This window comes from Marmota flaviventris (genome assembly GCF_047511675.1).
Source record: "Marmota flaviventris isolate mMarFla1 chromosome 5 unlocalized genomic scaffold, mMarFla1.hap1 SUPER_5_unloc_2, whole genome shotgun sequence".
NCBI classification, from domain to species: Eukaryota; Metazoa; Chordata; class Mammalia; order Rodentia; family Sciuridae; genus Marmota; species Marmota flaviventris.
In genome coordinates this window covers 250,687-269,896 of record NW_027287680.1, presented here as the reverse complement: position 1 = coordinate 269,896, position 19,210 = coordinate 250,687, and the positions used below count along the sequence as shown (strand labels likewise).

The window sequence follows — 19,210 nt, the reverse complement described above, 5'->3', positions numbered from 1 at the left end:
AACAAAACTTGTAAGTACAAGAAATAAAACCAAGAATCAGTAAAGTGAGATGACATCAAATTTAAAGGTTCTGAACAGCAAAGGAAACAATTAAGTGCATGAAGAGGGAGTGCACAATAGGTGATCTTAGCTACCTGCTCCTCAGAAAAAGGATTAATATCCAGAAAGTATGAAGAATTCAAAAAACTTAACACCAAATACCACCACCAACAACAATTAATCTAATTAAGAAATGGGGAAAAGACCTGAACAGACATTTTTTAAAAGAAGAAATACAAATGGCCAATAAATATATGAAAAAAGTTCAACATTTCTAGATATCAGGGAAATACAAACCAAAACCCACCTTGAGATTTCATCTTATTTTAGTCACAATGGCAATTATCAAGAATACAAATCATAATGATAAATATTGGTGAGGATGTGAGAAAAGAGGTACACTTATACATTTTTGGTGGGACTTCATATTAGTGCAACATTCTGGAAAGCAGTATGGAGATTCCTCAAAAAACTAGGAATGGAAAAACCATATCACTCCTGCTTTCCCAGCCCTCAGTATCCAAAAGATCTCAAATCAGCACACTGTAAGGATTTAGCCACATCAATGTTTTTAGCAGCATAATTTACAATATTCTGATTGAGGAACCAATCTAAATTGCAATCAACAGATGAATGGATAAAGAAAATGTGATATATGTGCACAATGAAATATTATTCAACCATAAATGTGAATGAAAATACGGCATTTGCCAGTAAAGGTATGGAACTGGAGAAGATCATGCTAAATGAAACAAGCCAGATCCAGAATACAAAAGATTGGATATATACCCTGATATGCAGAAGCTAGGCCACAGAAGGGAAAAAGAGAAAGAGAAAAGGGGGAGTAATTTGATGAAGATAGAGATCAGGAGGGTAGAGAAAGGGTATTGTAGGGGAGGGAGGAAGTACAGGAAGAAAGGGGGAATGAATCTGATCACACCTTCCTATCTACACACATGACTACACTACAGTGAATGTCACCTTTATATATATATATCCACAAGGCACTAATTTAAAAAAAAAATAAATACAAGAAAGATGAGGAGACTAGAGGAAAGAGAATAAGGGAGGGAGGGGAAAGGGAAGAGGAAGCACTGGGGACTGATCCATAGTCAGTTATAGTTCATGATTGTATAATTATGTCAAAATGAAGCCTGATATTATGTGGAACTAAAAAGAACTGATAAAAAAATAAATTAAAAAATATAAACCCCAGGACAGTGGACAGCAATGGATTAAGGAATTTGAAAATGGCAATGAAAGAAACATGTCACAGCTGTCCCCATTGCAAGAAAGAGCTGTTTTACATATTACATCCCCAAATATTTATTGGATTAATAATTATTTATAAATAATAGTGGTTGCTAGAAGATACTTAAAATTCAATTTCGCTACAAGAAATAAACCCAAAATTTAAAAGAAAATAGACAGTTGTTTATAAGGGTTGAGAATGCAAATCTTTATCCCAAAAGGCCAAAAATAACTGTCTGAAAGACAAGCTTCATGTGGCCCTGAAGGAAAGTACTATAAGTCACTCACTGTCCCTTTGCTTCTATGAACAAAGGCCCCACAATTCTCTGGGACACTTGACAAGTGTAGGGTGGAAATTGTCATGTGTTCTAAGGTCAGAATTTATACAAGACCTTGAGAAATTAAAATGAAAACAAACTTGACAAGAACAGTCATAATATCTTCTCAAATATTTCAAAATGATAACATGTCGATATTATTACAGATATTATTATATGCATTATAGTAACATGTGTAACATATTGTATAAAATATAAAATAATGTATGATTAATTTCAACATTGCTAAAATTAACATTATAATATTTTTTAACATAAACATATTCATAATGATTGTGGATATATATAATAACCAACATAAGATTTACATTAATTTTACTTTTAAATGCATCCTAGAATATTTAATTTGCACAGGTGGCTAGCATTATCCTTCTGTTTGTCAGCACTACTCTGAAGTGATGCAGAGGAGCAGGGACGGCCATGGTCACTTCTTCCTGGGGGAGAACATCCCACACACTCTTCCCGTGGCCCCCAGCACCTCCTTGTTCCTCAGGCTGTAGATGATGGGATTGAGCATGGGGGTGAGGATGGTGTAGAAGACAGCCAAACTCATCCTCTGCTGGGGAGCAGAGACTCCTGGGCCAGAGATAAGTGTAGACAAACCGTGTGCAGTACAATGTCACTACAGGTAAATGTGTGGCACACAGTGAAGGCTTTTCTCCTTCCCTCTTTTGAGCACATATGGAAGCCAGGAAAAAGACCCCTCCATAGGACACAGTGATGCCAAGGAAAGGAACAAGGAGAAACAGGCTTGTGCTCACAAACGCCATGTGTCATAGACCCAGGTGTCCCCACAAGCCAGGGGCAACATGGTGGGAACATCAGAGAAGAATGATGATGTGATTGATGGCCCTGGACCTGCAGTAAGGAAGATGAAGGGCATAGACAGTGTGTGCCAAGGAGTTGATGGAGCCCAGTGTCCAGGACCCCAGCATCATCTTCACACACTTCACACACTTCATTTTACTCATATGTGTAGGATAGTGGAGGGGCATCAGATGGCCACAAAGCAGTCAGACCACGCAGGCCAGGATTAAACCTTCTGAGCCGGCCATGGACAGGAAGAAGAAGCTTTGCACACCACAGCCCAGGAAGGAGATGCTCTTCTGGCCAGACAGGAAGTTGTATGTCATCTTGGGGACAGTGGTGTAGATGTACATCAGGTCCATGAGGGAGAGCTGGCTGAGGAGAAAGTACATGGGGGTGTGGAGCCGGGGTCCAAGAAAATGAGGGCAGTCATTCCTGAGTTCCCCAAACAGGCGAGAACAAACACAAAGATGATCAGGAGCAAGAGAAGTAGTCCAGCTTGATTTTGGGGAGGCAACCCCAACAAAATGAATCATTTGAAGTTTGGTTCATTTTCTCCATGAAAGTACACTCTTTTAATTTTTTTTAAATAAAAATAAATACAAAAACTAAGTAATAATCATGACAAAACAAGAGGAGAATAAAATAAATTAAGCTTATTACTATTTGATTAGAATGAGTTGTTAATCCTACACAGCTTTTGTTAAATGAATTTTTATACAAGTATCTGTATGATTCAGAAAACAAATTGGTAATAGTAGCTTATATGTTTCTATCTCTTTCTCCATTTTTTTTTAGAGAGAGAATTTTTTAATATTTATTTTTTAGTTATTGGCGGACACAACATCTTTGTTTGTATGTGGTGCTGAGGATCGAACCCGGGCCGCATGCATGCCAGGCGAGCGCGCTACCACTTGAGCCACATCCCCAGCCCTCTTTCTCCATTTTTAATTGGTGTGATATAGAGAACAATCACATTTGTTGTTACATAGTTGTACATGCCCACAATATAGCAACACAATAGGGTTGACATAATTCCCTTCTGCCTTAATTTCCTTGAAAAAACTAAAGCCAAGTAATAAATAGGAAAAGAAACAGAAAAGAAGGATAAGAATGAATTGACTCTATTAGCCTTTTTTAATAAATTCTTTTTCCTTCAAAATCATAGCTTTTGTTAAATTGAATTTTAAAATCTGATAGTATATTCTGCCCCAGTTCTCTCTGGTAACCATCTCAGCACATCCTGGACACATACATGGTCTTGGAATACAAAGCCTATACCAGGCACAGGAAACCCAGTGAGGTAGCTGGAGCCTTCCTGCCTGCCGACTCCCAGCAGGAACATTCCTAGGACTATGCACCAGGCTCAGCCCCGGAGGAAGCCAGGATCCTGCTTTCCCAGCTCCCCAACTCAGCACTCAGGTTCACCACAGACATGGCCTGTGGGGCGCAGAAGTGCCCTGTGTGCTTGAGTCTGCATCCTCAGTGACCTCGCCTCCTCCACACCTTTAGTGCCTGCTCTCCCCTCCCCACTGGCACTGCTGCAGCTGAGTAAGCCAGGGTCTTCTCCCAGAGCTGTGCTGCTCACCTTCTAAACAGAAGCTGCTCAGCTGGTCTTAGAAGTGGGTCACCATCCAAAGCATTGTTCTAACACTGTGAAGGTATTGTGTGTTCTATAGTATCCTCCTAACACTTCTCCATGTGATCATGCCTAATTCCATATTTCAGGCAGGTCAAAGCCCAAGGACCTTAGAAAGCATGTTTGTTTCCTCTTCTTGTCCTGTATTTCAGTTTCCATAAGGTGAAGGCTGAGGGTGAATCAACTGCTACCTTGCAGTTCAACTAGGAAAGAATCTTTACTGTCGTACATTCACGATTTTTAGCTTATCTGTATTTTTAATTATTCTCTTCAGAATTAATTATATAAGTAAAGCATAATAAATTCTTTTTCCTTCAAAATTATAGCTATTGTTAAATTGATTTTAAATCTGATTGAATTTAAAAATTTAATCTAATTAAGAAATTTAAAATCTGACTGATTTAAAGTCTGATTGAAAGTAACAAAAATTAGATGTTCATCACCAAAAAAGAGAAAAAAATTAAGAAACCAAAAAGACGAGATAAAATGAGTAACTTTACCCTTCTAGATAATTTTATTTTTTACTATTTGTTCTCATTGACATTGGTATTTATGTACTTTTATGTAAGTACTTTGTACTTATTAATTCATTTAATTCTGACAGCAACCTTAAGAGGTAAGTGTCAATATATCACTATTTTGTAGACAAAACAACAGAGGCACAGAAAGATTTATTTTCTCAAGGTCATATTAGTTAAAATCAACAGATCCCAGATGCTAACCAGGTAGTCTAGGGTCAGGTAGTCTAAATTCTCCTATATCCTACTTTGTCTAATGTTAAGGAAATGTTATTTATAGTTAACCCCAATATTTTAAAATTGATTCCCACTGTTAATATTTTGATACACACATTTCTAAGCTGATAAAAGTTTCAAGTTTTTATTAGTTTAATTTTTGTAATACAACTCAAATATGGTATTTATATTTGTAACTCAATTCATAATACCCCTCCTTTATCTCTTTAGGTCATCTCACTTCTGGAAATAAGCTTTTCCTTTCATCTATTTTCCCAAATTTGTATAAACTCTGATTATTATATATATATATATATATATATATATATATATTTTTTTTTTTTTTTTTTAAATATTTATTTTTTAGTTATCAGCGGACACAACATCTTTGTTTGTATGTGGTGCTGAGGATCGAACCCGGGCCGCACATGCTTTCCAGGCGAGCGCGCTACCGCTTGAGCCACATCCCCAGCCCATTGTAATATTTTTATATTTGACTTATTCCCATATCTAGCCTTGCTGTGAGATATTCTGCTTTACAGATTTGTACTCATCCATCTAAAGAAACAGCGAGACTGCATTGTATCTCAGCTATGAATTTGGGTCATTTTGAATTATAGATTTTTGAAGAGGAAAGAACAATAATTAATAGCTTTTTGTCACATTTACACTTAGTAACAAAACAACTGTTGCTACATATAACTGTGGTGAACAAATAATATTTTGAAAATACATCTAATAAAAAATGGAAAACATTCATACAACATTCTAATTGACAAATATTAGGAGTGAAAACATGTTTTTGGGAACTGAACAGGTGCATGGGGACAGATGGGACCACAGGCAACTCTGCTTCTAAAAACTTGGAGACAAAAACCCATAACCACAAAGGAAATGAGAAAACACTAGACCACCATCTTTGTGATACATTCAGCCCCAAGTCTTGTGCTCACTCGTTCCATTTTGTGGCAGTGCTGCTGGGTATCGACTTGCTTTAGTGGTTAAAATACACAAGATTCCACAGTTTGGAGTTAATATTTAGTGGGTGACACAGAAAATACAGCAGCAGCTCAAACATGTTCTGTGGTTACACAGCCATTATATGGGAAAGAGAAATAAAGCAGGGAGGAAGGACAGAGGGCAGCAGCACTGAGCACCACTCCAAGGAGGTGCTGCTGTGGGAACCCTCAGGCTCTGGACCACTCTGCACAGACTGAGGAGTAGGATCAGCCCTGGAGGGAGCCTGCCTGGGTCATCAGGGCAGCAGCAGAGACAAGAGGGCTCTGGAAGCTCAGGCCACAGGGCAAGTGTGTAGGGAGGGGAGGACTCAGACTCTGCTCTGGACCAGGTGAGAGGCCAGTGGGTGTGGCATGGGGTCAGGTCCCCTTCTGGAGCTCACATGGGAGGCTCTGGTTGAGCAGAGAGCTGAGAGGAGGACCCCAGGGCAGAGACTGGGCAGTGGGCAATAAGGACAGCTGGGGCGACCCTGGGTTTATTAAAGGATCCCAAGCACTCTAGGGGTACCCCTGAGGCCTGGGTACATAAGCAGAGTAAGGTGCTCCTGAGGAACAGGGTGGGACCCATTGAATCCTGTGTCTCTGCCCTTTTTTTGGCTAAAGGTCTATTGCATAGTAGGCTCTAAGAAGATATTCTGATTAATTGAACAAAATAATAGCCTTAGGAATAAATTAATAATATAGACCAAACTAATAAAATCTGACTAGATCACTATATACATTAGTATTTACCATGCATACCCCAGAAACTAGGGTACTTTCTCCTTTGTTTAGTCCAGGTTAAATTTCAGAGGACAGGAGCCAGCAGTCCTGGCAGTGCCAAGTGCTAGACACACTGTCTGCTGTAAGTTTATGATTCCACTGGCCAGTCATTTTGAAGGGAGACCTGTGTTGACAGTTACATTCACTGCCATGTAATTATGATTCAGTGTCATAATGTTTTTGATGATAATTATTGAAATAATTATTACCTTTTTTGCAAAACTGAAAACTCTTCTGTTGTCTGGTAATTGATAAGAATATTTACTTTCAGTTTCCTGCATCTTGGATTTGAAGATTTTATAATCTGAGACATTGGAGTTTGCCCTGATGGTCTGTTTTTCATTGATGACCAACAAGTTTCTTCATTGTAGATTGGGTTTATTTTCATGCCCCAGAATTACATGAAACACCACCCTTTAGTTACATTATAACTTGCAGAATATTGATTCTGTGGCTACAAGGTATGTCTAAATCAGTGTGTCTCTTAATCATCCTTCAAGGCACGTTGCTCAATTATGTAGTTAAAAAAAAAATCCTCATTTGACAGATCCTAACACAGGTAAGCGAAGCAAGTGTAGAATCCTGAGTGTTTCTTGTAAAGTTTATAAGTAACATACTTTTAAAACATTACACACAGTCACCCCAAGAACAATGAGCAAACAGTTTGACCCTCTGCTCAGTCCTAACAACCTCAGGTGATAATTTTGGAGATGGAACAAGAAAGCTCTGGTGTCCAGCACATAGAGAGGTCTGAAGGTGTGTGTCTCCCCGCTTCCTTCCATACCTCAAACATGGAGGAGACTCAGACCCACAGAAAAGCATTATCCCAATTAAGGTCATAACCCTGGAAATCAGCACACTGAGGGATTTTAAAGTTTACATCAATTCATTAAACTCTGGGGATTGAACCCAGAGGTGATAAAACATTAAGTACATCCCCAGGCCTTTTTATTTTTTATTTTGAGACAAGGTCTGCCTGGGTGAAATCGACCTGTGCAATGGAGTAATGTGTGTGAAGGGGGCAAGTGAGCATGAGCTCACAGACATGTTATGAGACCCATCAATGCCTGACACCACAGATAATACCAAACCCCATGTACACATACATGCCTATGATCACCCTTTGTATAAAACCTCAAAGTCCTTGTCACCCCTGAAGCCAGGTCTAAGGACATGGTTCCCTTGTCTTTCTGTTGTAGCTGCACTGATCACCGTCCCTTTCCTGCTTTTCATCATGACCTTTTCTGCTTGGTTTTGGAGTAAACAGCTGACCTGACCTGTGGGATCACCAGAGTCAGGTCTCTGCCTAGGACTCCCTAATAGTAGAATGTACAACATCTACATTAAGCACAAGGTGCCCATTTTATATCCCCCGCACACTTGCTGTCCTAGAGGATTGCCTCCTTCCTTCCTTTTTAATTTAATTTTTATTTTTTTGTCTCGTACTGCTGGGGATGGGACACGGAGCCAAAGCAGGAATCCCAATTGCTTCCTTTCTTAGCTCAGGTTGCCTCTTCAAAAGAGCAGAGGCCAGGAGGGGCTGACAATTATTAAAATAATTGTCAAATTGCTCTCATTTTTTGATATCATGTGATATATATGATATCTTTAAACAATGTTTCACAAGTTCTGAGACTGTCTTGGTAAATCCTGAGCTCACACCAGCTGATAGCATGTAAACACCTCGTTCTTCTTCTTTGCCATCCTAGGGATCAAACCCAGTGGGGCTCGACCTCTGAGCCGGGTCCCCAGCCGTTTTTACTTTATTCAAGAGAGGGTCTCACTGTTTGCAGAAGCTGACGTGAACTTGGGCTCCTCCTGCCTCAGATTCCCCAGGAACTGTTGCTGTCATTGCTGTTCGTTTCCGTGGTGAGGTTACAACCCAGGACCTCACCCGTGCTAGGAAAGCCTCTCCCCGGAGCCACCTTCTGGGCCAGGTTCCCAGCAAAAGCTTCCTTCCGCGATTGGTTCCCAGAACGGCAAAGAGGCCCCGCCTGAAACAGGGCGGGGGCCAAGGATCTGTCCCTCTCGCCTATGTCTGCCAGTGATTGGGTGATATTAGCTGTCACTCACGATGCCGCGCCTGGAGGCGGTCCATCAGGGACGCCGGGTGGAACTGTCCAATCAGGTGCGCCCGACTGCGGGGGAGGGCGGGCTTCCGCGTTCTGGCGGGAGTTTCTTCCTCAGCAACACCGCTCCTGCTTTTCCAGGCAACGAGTCCTCTGCTTCTGAGGTTTCTGTGACTCTGAGCAGCCTGTGTTCTCGGGCAAGCTCCGGTGCCTGGAGAGGACAGCGGGTCACCACGGAAGCAAAAATGGTGAGTATGCAGCCGGGACTGACGGAACCGGGTCAGCACCAGCGGGTGAGCTGCGGAGCGTGGAGGAGTCAGGGCTGGCGGTGGGCAGAGAGCTGTGTCCCGAGGTCAGCTGCAGAGCATGCTGCCTAGTCTCTGCTGGCGGTTGACCCTGGACTCTGTCCTCTGGTCCCCCGGCTTGGCAGAGGGCTGGGTCCCGAGGTCAGCTGCAGAGCTCAGCTGCAGAGCGTGCGGCCCAGTCTCTGCTGGCGGATGGCCCAGGGCCTCTGTACCCGTGGGCTGGGCTGGGCTGGGCTCAGGTCCTTGGCGTCCCCTCCCTTCCTTGCTGGTTGCCTGCATGCAGTCTTCCAAATGTGGAGGAAGTAGGATCACAAATCCATCTTCTTTCCCCTACTATAGTTCCTCCGAAGATTTCTGTAGGGCCTTAAAATTGCTGTTGCCTCCTGCATTCATTCTAAAATGCCGTCTTCCTCTGCACTTTACAGCTTTATCAAATATTCGTTCTTCCTACTATGTTTCAAATGGACACAGTCTATTAATTTTCATTTTTTCCCTAGTGAAATATTGCAAAGGACATATTTTTTATTTACCGTCAAAACTAGGGAAGCTTTAACAGTGACCCTGATTGCAGTTTCATCAGTAGTCTCTTTTTTACTTTCCTGTCTTAATTTACATTTACCTTGCTCTTCTTTCTATGGTTTCCTGAAGTAGAAGGGTAAATGATTGCTTTTAGCCCTTCGTTTCTGAAATGTGCAATAAATGCCTTAAATACTACCAAAGCACCATCTGATTTCCTACAGTGCACTTTTACATTTCATTTCGCTCAAAATTGTCAACTTTTCCCTTGAGTCACCTCTTCCTCCTGTGTCTGTTTAGAGCCTGTGTTTCCCATTCCATTTCCTGGAGGCTTTCCAGCTGCTTCTGATCTGATTTCAGCTTTAACTCCCATGTTCTTTGAGCATGCTTGGGATTTCACTGGTGTTGCACACTTGTAGGGATGTGGTTTATGGCTCAGAATGGGCCCTGTCCTGGGGGGTGTTGCTGTGACCCTGAGCTTTGCTGTTGGCTAATGGCCAGGGAAGCCCTCCTGTCTGCTGCTCTGCTGCGTGGTCTCAGACCTGACAGAGTTGTGGTGTTGTCTCCCAATGTAACAGTGGGTTTTTATTGTCCTGGGCAGTTCTGTATGTCTCTGCCTGGTGTATTTTGACTTCCTTTCAGGTCAATGCATATTAAAAATTCAAGACAATTAGTTGAATGTTTAGCCTAGGACTGGCCCGGTGGCACAAGCCTGTAATTCCAGTGGCTCAGGAGGTTTAGGCAGAAGGTTTGAGGTTCAAAGTCAGCCTCAGCATCTTAGTGAGGCCCTGAACAACTTAGATCCTATTTCAAAATAAAAGTAAATATATAAAATAAAAAGGGCTTGGGGTGTGACTTAATGGTAAAGCACCCCTGTGTTCAATTCATGGTTAAAAAAGAAAGAAAGACCTTTATTGTAGGAATACTGGAATCTGATCTTTCTTAGGGATGGTCAATTTCAAGTCATTTATTTTCCGTTGATGAGTTGGGCTTTCCTGTTTCTCAGTACTCTGTGTATATTTTGTTGTTGAAAAGTGAATGGAATTGTGTTTCTCCCTTTCTTCCATGGCACTATTCCTATTGAAGGCTTCATGCATTCTGTTAGAGTGTTGTATGTGCTATGTATAATGAATAATCTCGTGTTCAGCCAGTTTGACAGATTTCCCTGAATTCCCGTATAATAGAACAGGATGGAAACTTTCACAGTTTAAGAGCTGACAGAAGGGAAAACATTTTTCCCCTCTACTGTTCTCGTTTTCCCCTCTTCCCCTCTACTGCAAGCTAGGAAAGAGCAGTAGAAACAGCAAGAGCTCAGCTCCTCTGGTTTCGGTGGGTAGTTGTGCTGGTTTCTGTGGGTAGTTGTGCTGGGGCCTCTGCCTTAACACAGGGTGCTTCTGCTTAAAACTCTGCTCTCCCTTCTCTCTGCAGAACCCAGCCTAGAGAGCAACCAGTGCTGAGCATGTGGGTCTTGGTCCTCTTTGAAAGGATTTCTCCTGGGCTACACGCACTTCCTACCTTTTCACTATACCTAGGTGGTTTTATTTTTTGGGGGGTGGATACTGTGCAGTAAACCCATGGGTGCTTAACCATGGTACACATCCCCAGCCCTCTTTGTTTAATTTTTTATTTTTAATTTTGAGACCAGGTTTTGCCAAGTTTCTTAGGGCCTCACTAAGTTGCTGAGGCTGTCATTGAAATTGCAATCCTTCTGCCTCAGCTTATTGAACCTGGGTATTTTTGAAATGTGATTTAGAAATTTTCCCTAGGCTCACTCCCACCCGATTTTATGTGGCATTTGAGTGGATAAACAATGATTTACTGTTATTGCTAGATGCAGGCTGTGTGTTTACTTAAAACACTTTGAGGAATTCCTACTAAATTTTCACAGTGATTGCTTCTGATTTAGAAGAGTGAGAGGCTTTTTTATTTATTTTTTTTCCTGTTAGACATTAAGATACTTCTGTGATTATTTTAATAGAAAAAATCTCAGAAACTCAGATAAGATCTGCTGTGTGCCCTTGAGCCAGTGACCTGGGTCTCACACTGAGAGATCAGGCCACTGACCTGCCCCAGAGAGGAGCTATCTGAAGGGCGTGTGTGAAGGTCACTCCATGCTTGAGGCTCTCCACTGTTCTTCGTGACTGCTTCATGTAGCTGTTGAGAACTTCTCAGGGTTTTCAGGCATGATGGCATTCTTATCCTGATGGTCCTGCTTGTGTTTCCACTGTTTCCGGAAGGCATGGGTATGGAGCACTCCTTTCTCTGGAATCATTGTCATTTGGATGTAAATGACTTTCCTTCTTCAAAGATCAATTGACTATATTGTGTGAGTTTCTTTCAGGGCTCTATTCTGTTCTATTTTATGGCAGTGCCATGATGGTTCCAGGCTCTCTGTTCTGTTCTGTTTTATGGTAGTACCGTGATGGTTCCAGGTTGTCCTGTTCTATTTTATGATAGGACTGTGAAGGTTCCGTGCTGTCTGTTGTATCATGTTGGTGTTGATCTTTTTTCTTTACTGCTTATCATTTTTATAGAATTCTTTAGCTTATTCTATAATAGTAAATTTGCACTGGGAGCAGTGGTTCATGCCTGTAATCCCAGGAACTGGGGAGTCTGAGGCAGAAAGATTGCAAGTTTAAAAGGTATCCTCAGCCACTTATGAGGCTTTGAGGAACTTAGTGAGACCCAGTTTCAAAATAACAAATGTGTTTAGGATGTGACTCAGTGATTAAGCAGCCCTGGGTTCAATTTCTGTGGTATTTATTTATTTATTTATTTATTTGCCCCACCATAAATAAAATTACATTAAATTTCCTGTAGGTTTTGTTGGGAAAAGGTATAATGGCAGCCACACCCCCAAAAACCCAACATGGCGCCTGAGGTGCTTCTCTTCCTACCTCTCTGTCTCCCGCCAGCGCCAATACTCACTCCTGCCAGGGGGAAACCTTAGCCCCAATAAGAACTAATTTTGTGGGCTCCGGAACTGACATCTGGAAGAACTTACCAATAAACGGGTGACCCGTCATTTACCTAAGCCCTGCCACCTCTCCTTACATCTATATAAGCCCACAGCCTTTTGTAATGAAGTGGAACTTCTCCGGTGATTTGTCTCGTGTCGCATCTTCTTTCAGGTTTCTAAAAAGTATCTTATTTTTTCACATTTGAATGTATAATAAATATACTTCTGTCCAGAGAATAGAGAGATGCAATGCCTTTGCCCCTTAGATTCCAGTTTGCCTGGACCATCATTGTGATCTGTCTCCACAACACCTGCTGTCATTTCCACAGCATGAAGGCCAACCCACTGAAGGCTTTCTCATGGTCTCTTGCTAACCTCTGCTGATACTGTGCTGCTCTAAATGTCACATGTCTTAAGTCCTTGAGTGTGGTTGTGTGTAAGTTGCAGGGACACATTCTGGTAGGTGATTGTTTTGGCTCCTCCATCACTGTGTAGACATCATAGCGTGCTTACAGACACATGGAGTGGCCCATTTCACACCCAGACTGTGTTGGATATGTGAGGATTCTGGGCCGCAATCCTACTGCTTTACCACACCCTGGAAGTGCTGCTGCCTTAGATTTGTTTGCACCAGCATCTCTACGGTCATGAGGAATCTCTTTCACAACAGACGACCATTGCACATGTGAGCCATCCTTGACCAGAATGTCCTTGAGCAGAACATGGCTATGTGGCACATGAGTATATATTATGCTAGTGAACCATCTACTGTTCAGAAGTGTTTGTTAATTGTTGGACGTTCATTATTGCTATGAGATTTGGAAAAGTAGTTTCTGCTGTCTATTAAGAAGACTGTTTAAGAGTCTTATAAAACTTTATAAGGCTATTGGGAGAAGGTGACATCTTAGGACATTGAGTTATTTCTAAGATACATGCCATCGTTCTACCTACCCCATTTTGCTTTGACATTAATCATTAGAAATTATCAAATTGTTCTGTTTATTAATCATTGCACTTGTTTGTTACTGAATTTGGTCTGGAGTAAAGCACCTGCAAACTTATACGTGTTCCCTTGGTTTAATCATCACACTGGATGAGCTTAATCTCCACTTAACACATTGAGACTAAGTGGTTGAGAGGTTGTCTATGAGGGAAGCTCTGTAGTGAGCACATGCCCAGAGGGTGTGTGTGAAGGCTGATTATAGGCACTTCTGTAAGGAAGGAACAATAGACTTTCAGAAAAAAAAAAAAAAAAAGATTAGTAAATACCATGGTGTTTAGACTATGGTTTGCAGAATTTGTCTCAAATGCTGAGTTTTCTTATTCCAGCAATTTCCTACTCAGTCACCTTTCTTTTCTAAAGGTAAGTAATATACTAAATGCTAATATTAGCTCTGTACTGCACAGGACGTTGTTAGGACATGCAATAGCGGTCAACCAACAAAGAAGTTAAGAGTGACCTCGGAGCAAGCCTTACTTCCTGTGAACTCACCACTAAGGGTGTAAAATACTCTACTGTTTGCCTGTGAGTAGCCCAATTTTAGTGTTGAAATGGCTATGAGGAATTGAGTATACTAAAGATTTGATGGACCAAATCATGGAATTTATTTGGGGCCAGAGAATCATGTGAACATCATGCATGTTGATTATAGATTCCCCAGGTTATCCATCTCTTCTGGCCTCCACTACAGATTTGTGTGATATTTTAGATCTCAGTGACCTTTCAGGATGTGGCTGTGAACTTCACCCAGGAGGAATGGACTTTGCTGGATCTATCCCAGAAGAATCTTTACAGAGATGTGATGCTGGAAGTCCTCAGAAACCTGATTTCTATAGGTATTAGTGATGTTTCTTTATTTAGTCAAATAGAGAACCAGTGTCATTTATGTAGAATGTGAAAAGGGAATCCTTTGATGAATTATTGCAACATAAAATGCATGTAGACTGTGGCAAAGTTTTTCTATAAGTAATACATAATGATTGTTCTGTGTTGCCATTTTAGGAAACACATGGGAAGACAAGAACATTGAAGTTCAGATTGAAAATTCTGGGAGTAGTCTAAGGTAATTGTACTCACCAGAGGGGGCAATGTCCTTGAGGAAATCTTACAATGTCATCTGATTTTTAAAACCAACCAAAGAAATATGTACAATGTGAAATGTGTTTATTCTTATAATTTTTTTTTACCAGATATATATATATATTTGCATGTAACATAGATATTCAGTCTTTTCAAAGTAGTCAACATGAAAAAAAAATACTATGAAATTGCATATGTGCATATCACTGTTTGGATAAAAGCTATAGGGAAACTGTGTTGGTAAGGATTGTTTTCTTTCACTCTGTTTATTTTCAGGCAATTTGAACAAGTCAGAAAACCTACTGTTTAACTGCATTGGTGGTAATATAAGCCTATTAATGAATAGAAAATCATTAATTAATCAAGCATTGATAATGTGCTGGTCATTTTTATAGAAGTCATGGTTAAATTAACCTGACAAAGAAAAAATTTAATAGAGTAAATCCATGTTACTGCATTATGTATTCAAAAGACTTCGTATGTCCTTTATTCTTTCACAGGCAGATCACATCTCACTCTGGACAGAAACCCTACATGCATGTGGAATGTGAAGAGAAGCCATGTGAATTTAAACAATATGAGAAATCTCTGGTTTCTCTAAGAAGTGCTCAAACACAAAGGTTGATACAAACTGTAAATGGACCTTATAAAAATACAGCATGTGGGAAAGTCTTCAGTTGTCCCAATTCCATTCAAATGCATGAAGAAACCCATACTGGGCAGAAACCCTATGAAAGTACACAATGTGGTGAAGCCTTTTCTTCTTTCACAGATGTTCAGAGACAACTGATAGCACCCAGTGGCGATAAACATTTTAGGTGTAGAGTATTTGGGAAAGACTTTTGGTTCCCCTATTTGCTTAGAAGACATGAGCAAACTCATACTGGGGAGAAGTGCCATGAATATATACATTGTGAGAAAGGCTTCAAATATTCCAGATCTTTTAAATGCCATGAAGTTACTCATACTGAAGAGAAGCCCTATAAATGTGAGCAATGTGGGAAAGCCTTCAGTAATCCCAGTTCATGTAAAAGACATCAAATAACTCATACAGAAGAGAAGCACTATGAATGTAAACAGTGTGGAAAAGCCTTCTCAAATTCCTCTTCCCTTCACATACATAAACAAACTCATGCTGGGGAGAAGTCCTATGAATGTAAGCAGTGTGGCAAAGCCTTTACTCGGTCCTCTCACCTTCACTCTCATGAATAATCTCACACTAAAGAGAAGCACTATGAATGTCAACAATGTGGAAAAGCCTTTGCTACATCCAGTGGCCTTCACAAACATGGAAAAATTCATACTGGAGAGAAGCCCTACGAATGTCCACAATGTGGAAAAGCCTTCACTATTCCCTCTTACCTCCAAGTACATGAACAAACTTATACTGGAGAGAAGCCCTATAAATGTAAGCAGTGTGGCAAAGCCTTCACTCGTTCCTCTTACCTTCAAGTACATGGAAGAACTCATACTGGAGAGAAGCCCTATGAATGTAAGCAGTGTGGGAAAGCCTTCACTACTACCTCTTACCTCCAAGTACATGAACGAATTCATACTGGAGAGAAGCCCTATAAATGTAAGCAGTGTGGCAAAGCATTCACTTGCTCTTCTTACCTCCAAGTACATGAACGAATTCATACTGGAGAGAAGCCCTATAAATGTAAGCAGTGTGGCAAAGCCTTCACTCACTCCTCTAACCTTCACTCACATGAATGAACTCATACTGGAGAGAAGCCCTATGAATGTCAACAATGTGAAAAAGCCTTTGCTACAGCCCATCAACTTCACAGACATGGAAGAATGCATACTGGGGAGAAGCAATGTGGAAAAGCCTTTACTACATCATGTCATCTTCACATACATGGAAGAACTCATACTGGAGAAAAGCCTATAAACATAAACAACGTGGAAAAGACTTTGCTTCATCCACTCAGCTTCACTCACATGAACAAACTCATACTGGAGAGAAATCCTACTAATGAAAACAATGGGAAAAGTCTTCTGTTATTACCATTTCACTCATAAACATGTAGTAAGTTTACTGGAGAAAAATTCTTGGAATGAAAAATGTGGCAATATTTCTTGTCACCTTCAAAGACATTGAAGGACTCACAAAGTAGAATTTTTTTTTTTTTTTTTTTTAAATCTTGGTAGTGGTGTGCTCTACCACTAAGCTACATCCCCAGTCATTTTTATTTTTTATTTTGAATCAGGGACTTGCTGAGTTGCTTAGGGACATGCTAAGTTGTGCAGGCTGGCCTTAAACTTGTGATCCTTCAGCCTCAGTGTCCAGAGTTGCTGAGATTACAGGTGTACACCACCACATTGGAGTGAATAACTCTGTACAAAATATGACAAATCATTCATTTTTCCCCATTACCTTCAAAGCCATTTATTCACACTGGAAAACAGTCCTCTAGAATGTGTGATATCTCATTTTCCTTCTCATATATGACTGTGTTCTTGGAGAGAAGTCTGTGATTGTAAGAAATGTTGGAAGCCTTTCATTTTTTTTCAGTTCTTTCTAAGGACAAGGAAGATTTGTGTTGAAAGGTTCATGCAAAGAAATAATAATAATAAACCCCATGCAAGTAAGAAATATAAAGGCTTTAGATATTCTAGTTTGTTCAGTTGTATGAAAGGACTCACCAAGTATCAAAACCCTGTGCATAAGCAATGTGAGGCAGTATTCAACTTTCACAGTTTCTTTCAAAGACATGAAAGGATTCAGATCACCTCTGTCCTTTAAGCAAGGTGGTAACACTATCAACTTTCCAGGTCTCTTAAAACCGCATGGAAGAACTCATACTGGAGAAAAGCCTTCTATGTAGAAATGTGGCAAGGCCTTCAGTTGTTTCAGTTTCATTCAGTCTTATTCAGACTTGAGTAATTTTATTTTTAAACCAGGGATTGAACCCAGAGGCCCCTATGAGCTGAGCCAATCCCAACCCTTTTTAAATTATTTTCAAATTTTGAGACATAGTCTCACTGAATTGCTTAGGTCTTCACTAAGTTGCTGAGGTTGGCTTGAACTTTTCATGCTCCTGCCTCAGCCTCCTGGGCAATTGGAATTAGTTGTGCACTTCCTTCAGCAAGGGATGTCTTTCTTGAGAAAAGAACTGTAGGTGTGTGCCTTCATTTGTCCTTTGTCTATTCAGAGGTCATGGGAATCTTTCCTGGTGTTTACATGAGCATTGCATCAGCATGAGGATGTGAAAGCAACATGCTTTTATGGGTTAAATCTCCCTTTCCATATCATTAGATTCAATTTTCCTGTATTTTAAGTTTTTTGCATCGGTAGTCAACTCTCACATATTATGACATAATCTTATACATACTGTGTATGTAGGTATGTAAAATATAGTATGTAGTAGAATTTTGTACATAGAAGTATATATTGTACAGAGTAGTTTATGAGATTTGTGGTTAAGTTTTATTAACACTTATTTGCAACACTTTAATTCTTTTTAGAGTTTCCATCTTTCTACTTGCTTTAAGTACATTTTCTTTCATGTTGTCCATTTTTTCTAATAAAGGCCTTAGCAAATAAATCATATTTTAAAACAATTATCTGATAATTATAAAATGTTTTTCATGCCCATGTGTGATTCTGTTTTCTGTGACTCTTCAGATATCTTATAACTTTATATATGTTGTACATAAATTTTGAGAGATTCTAAATTTTATTACAACGATAAGATAATGGAGGGAGAAGAGAAAATATTATTATTATTATTATTATTATTATTATTATTATTATTATTATTATTATATTAGAAGTACTTAAGCACTGATCCACATCCCCAGCACTTTTTATTTTTTCTTCTTAGACAGGGTCTTGCTAATTTGCCAGGCAGCTTACTAAGTTGCTGAGGCTGGGTTTGAACTTGTGATGTTCATGATATAGTCTCTTGAACCACTGTGATTACAGACATGCAACCACATCTGGTTCCTGCATGTTTTTTGGAATCTTCTAAAAAATATTTATTTAGTTGTAGATGAACACACAGTATCTTTATTTATTGTTATGTGGTGCTCAGGATTGAACCCGGTGCCTCACTCATGCGAGGCAAGCACTTTACCACTGAGCTACAGCCTCAGCCCCTTGAAATCTTGATATAAGTAAAAATGTGCCCTTTTTTGTGTATAGATTCCAGATGTTAACCAATTCAGAAGCAAGAATTACTTTCTAATGTGTAAATGTAAAATAAATATTCAGCTCTAATATTCTAGAATAATTCTGATTTTCACAAGAACATTAATTCACACCTTATATTCCAAATTTTTATTTATCCACTTGAACTAAGTCTACTTGGAAAAATGTTATTTTAGATAACTTCCATTGAAAACAGGTGGAAGAACTATTTAAATATTTAAGGGAACAAGCTATTCATTTCTATTAAAATCTCATGATATAACTAACTTTAATTAATCACAATGAGTCATCAATTTTTTTTCAACAAACAATTTAATATTCCCTTATGTGAACCAGGCACCAGCTAAGCAGCTTAGTAGGATCACAGAGGCCATGGAACAAGGCATGGTGCTAATGTGAGTGTTTTGTAGAGCACCAAGTGAAATTACACACAAAACACCAGGGAGGGGTGAAGTGTGACCTGTCAGCACACATGCACATGCATACATCTATCTCATATGTACATGCACATGCATGTACAGGCTCACATTATCCTTCCT

At 40.0% G+C, this 19,210-nt stretch overlaps 1 protein-coding gene and 1 pseudogene across 1 annotated transcript; one reads left to right on the top strand and one right to left on the bottom strand.

Moving 5' to 3' along the window:
* Positions 1-2,052: 2,052 nt before the first annotated feature.
* On the bottom strand, positions 2,053-2,996 carry LOC139703674 (olfactory receptor 2L13-like; annotated as a pseudogene).
* Positions 2,997-8,660: 5,664 nt separating this feature from the next.
* Positions 8,661-16,540, top strand: LOC139703658 (zinc finger protein 120-like). The gene is given in 4 exon segments (XM_071607137.1): positions 8,661-8,948; positions 14,145-14,271; positions 14,438-14,466; positions 15,434-16,540. Coding segments are annotated over 4 exon segments (1,551 nt in total).
* Positions 16,541-19,210: the final 2,670 nt, after the last annotated feature.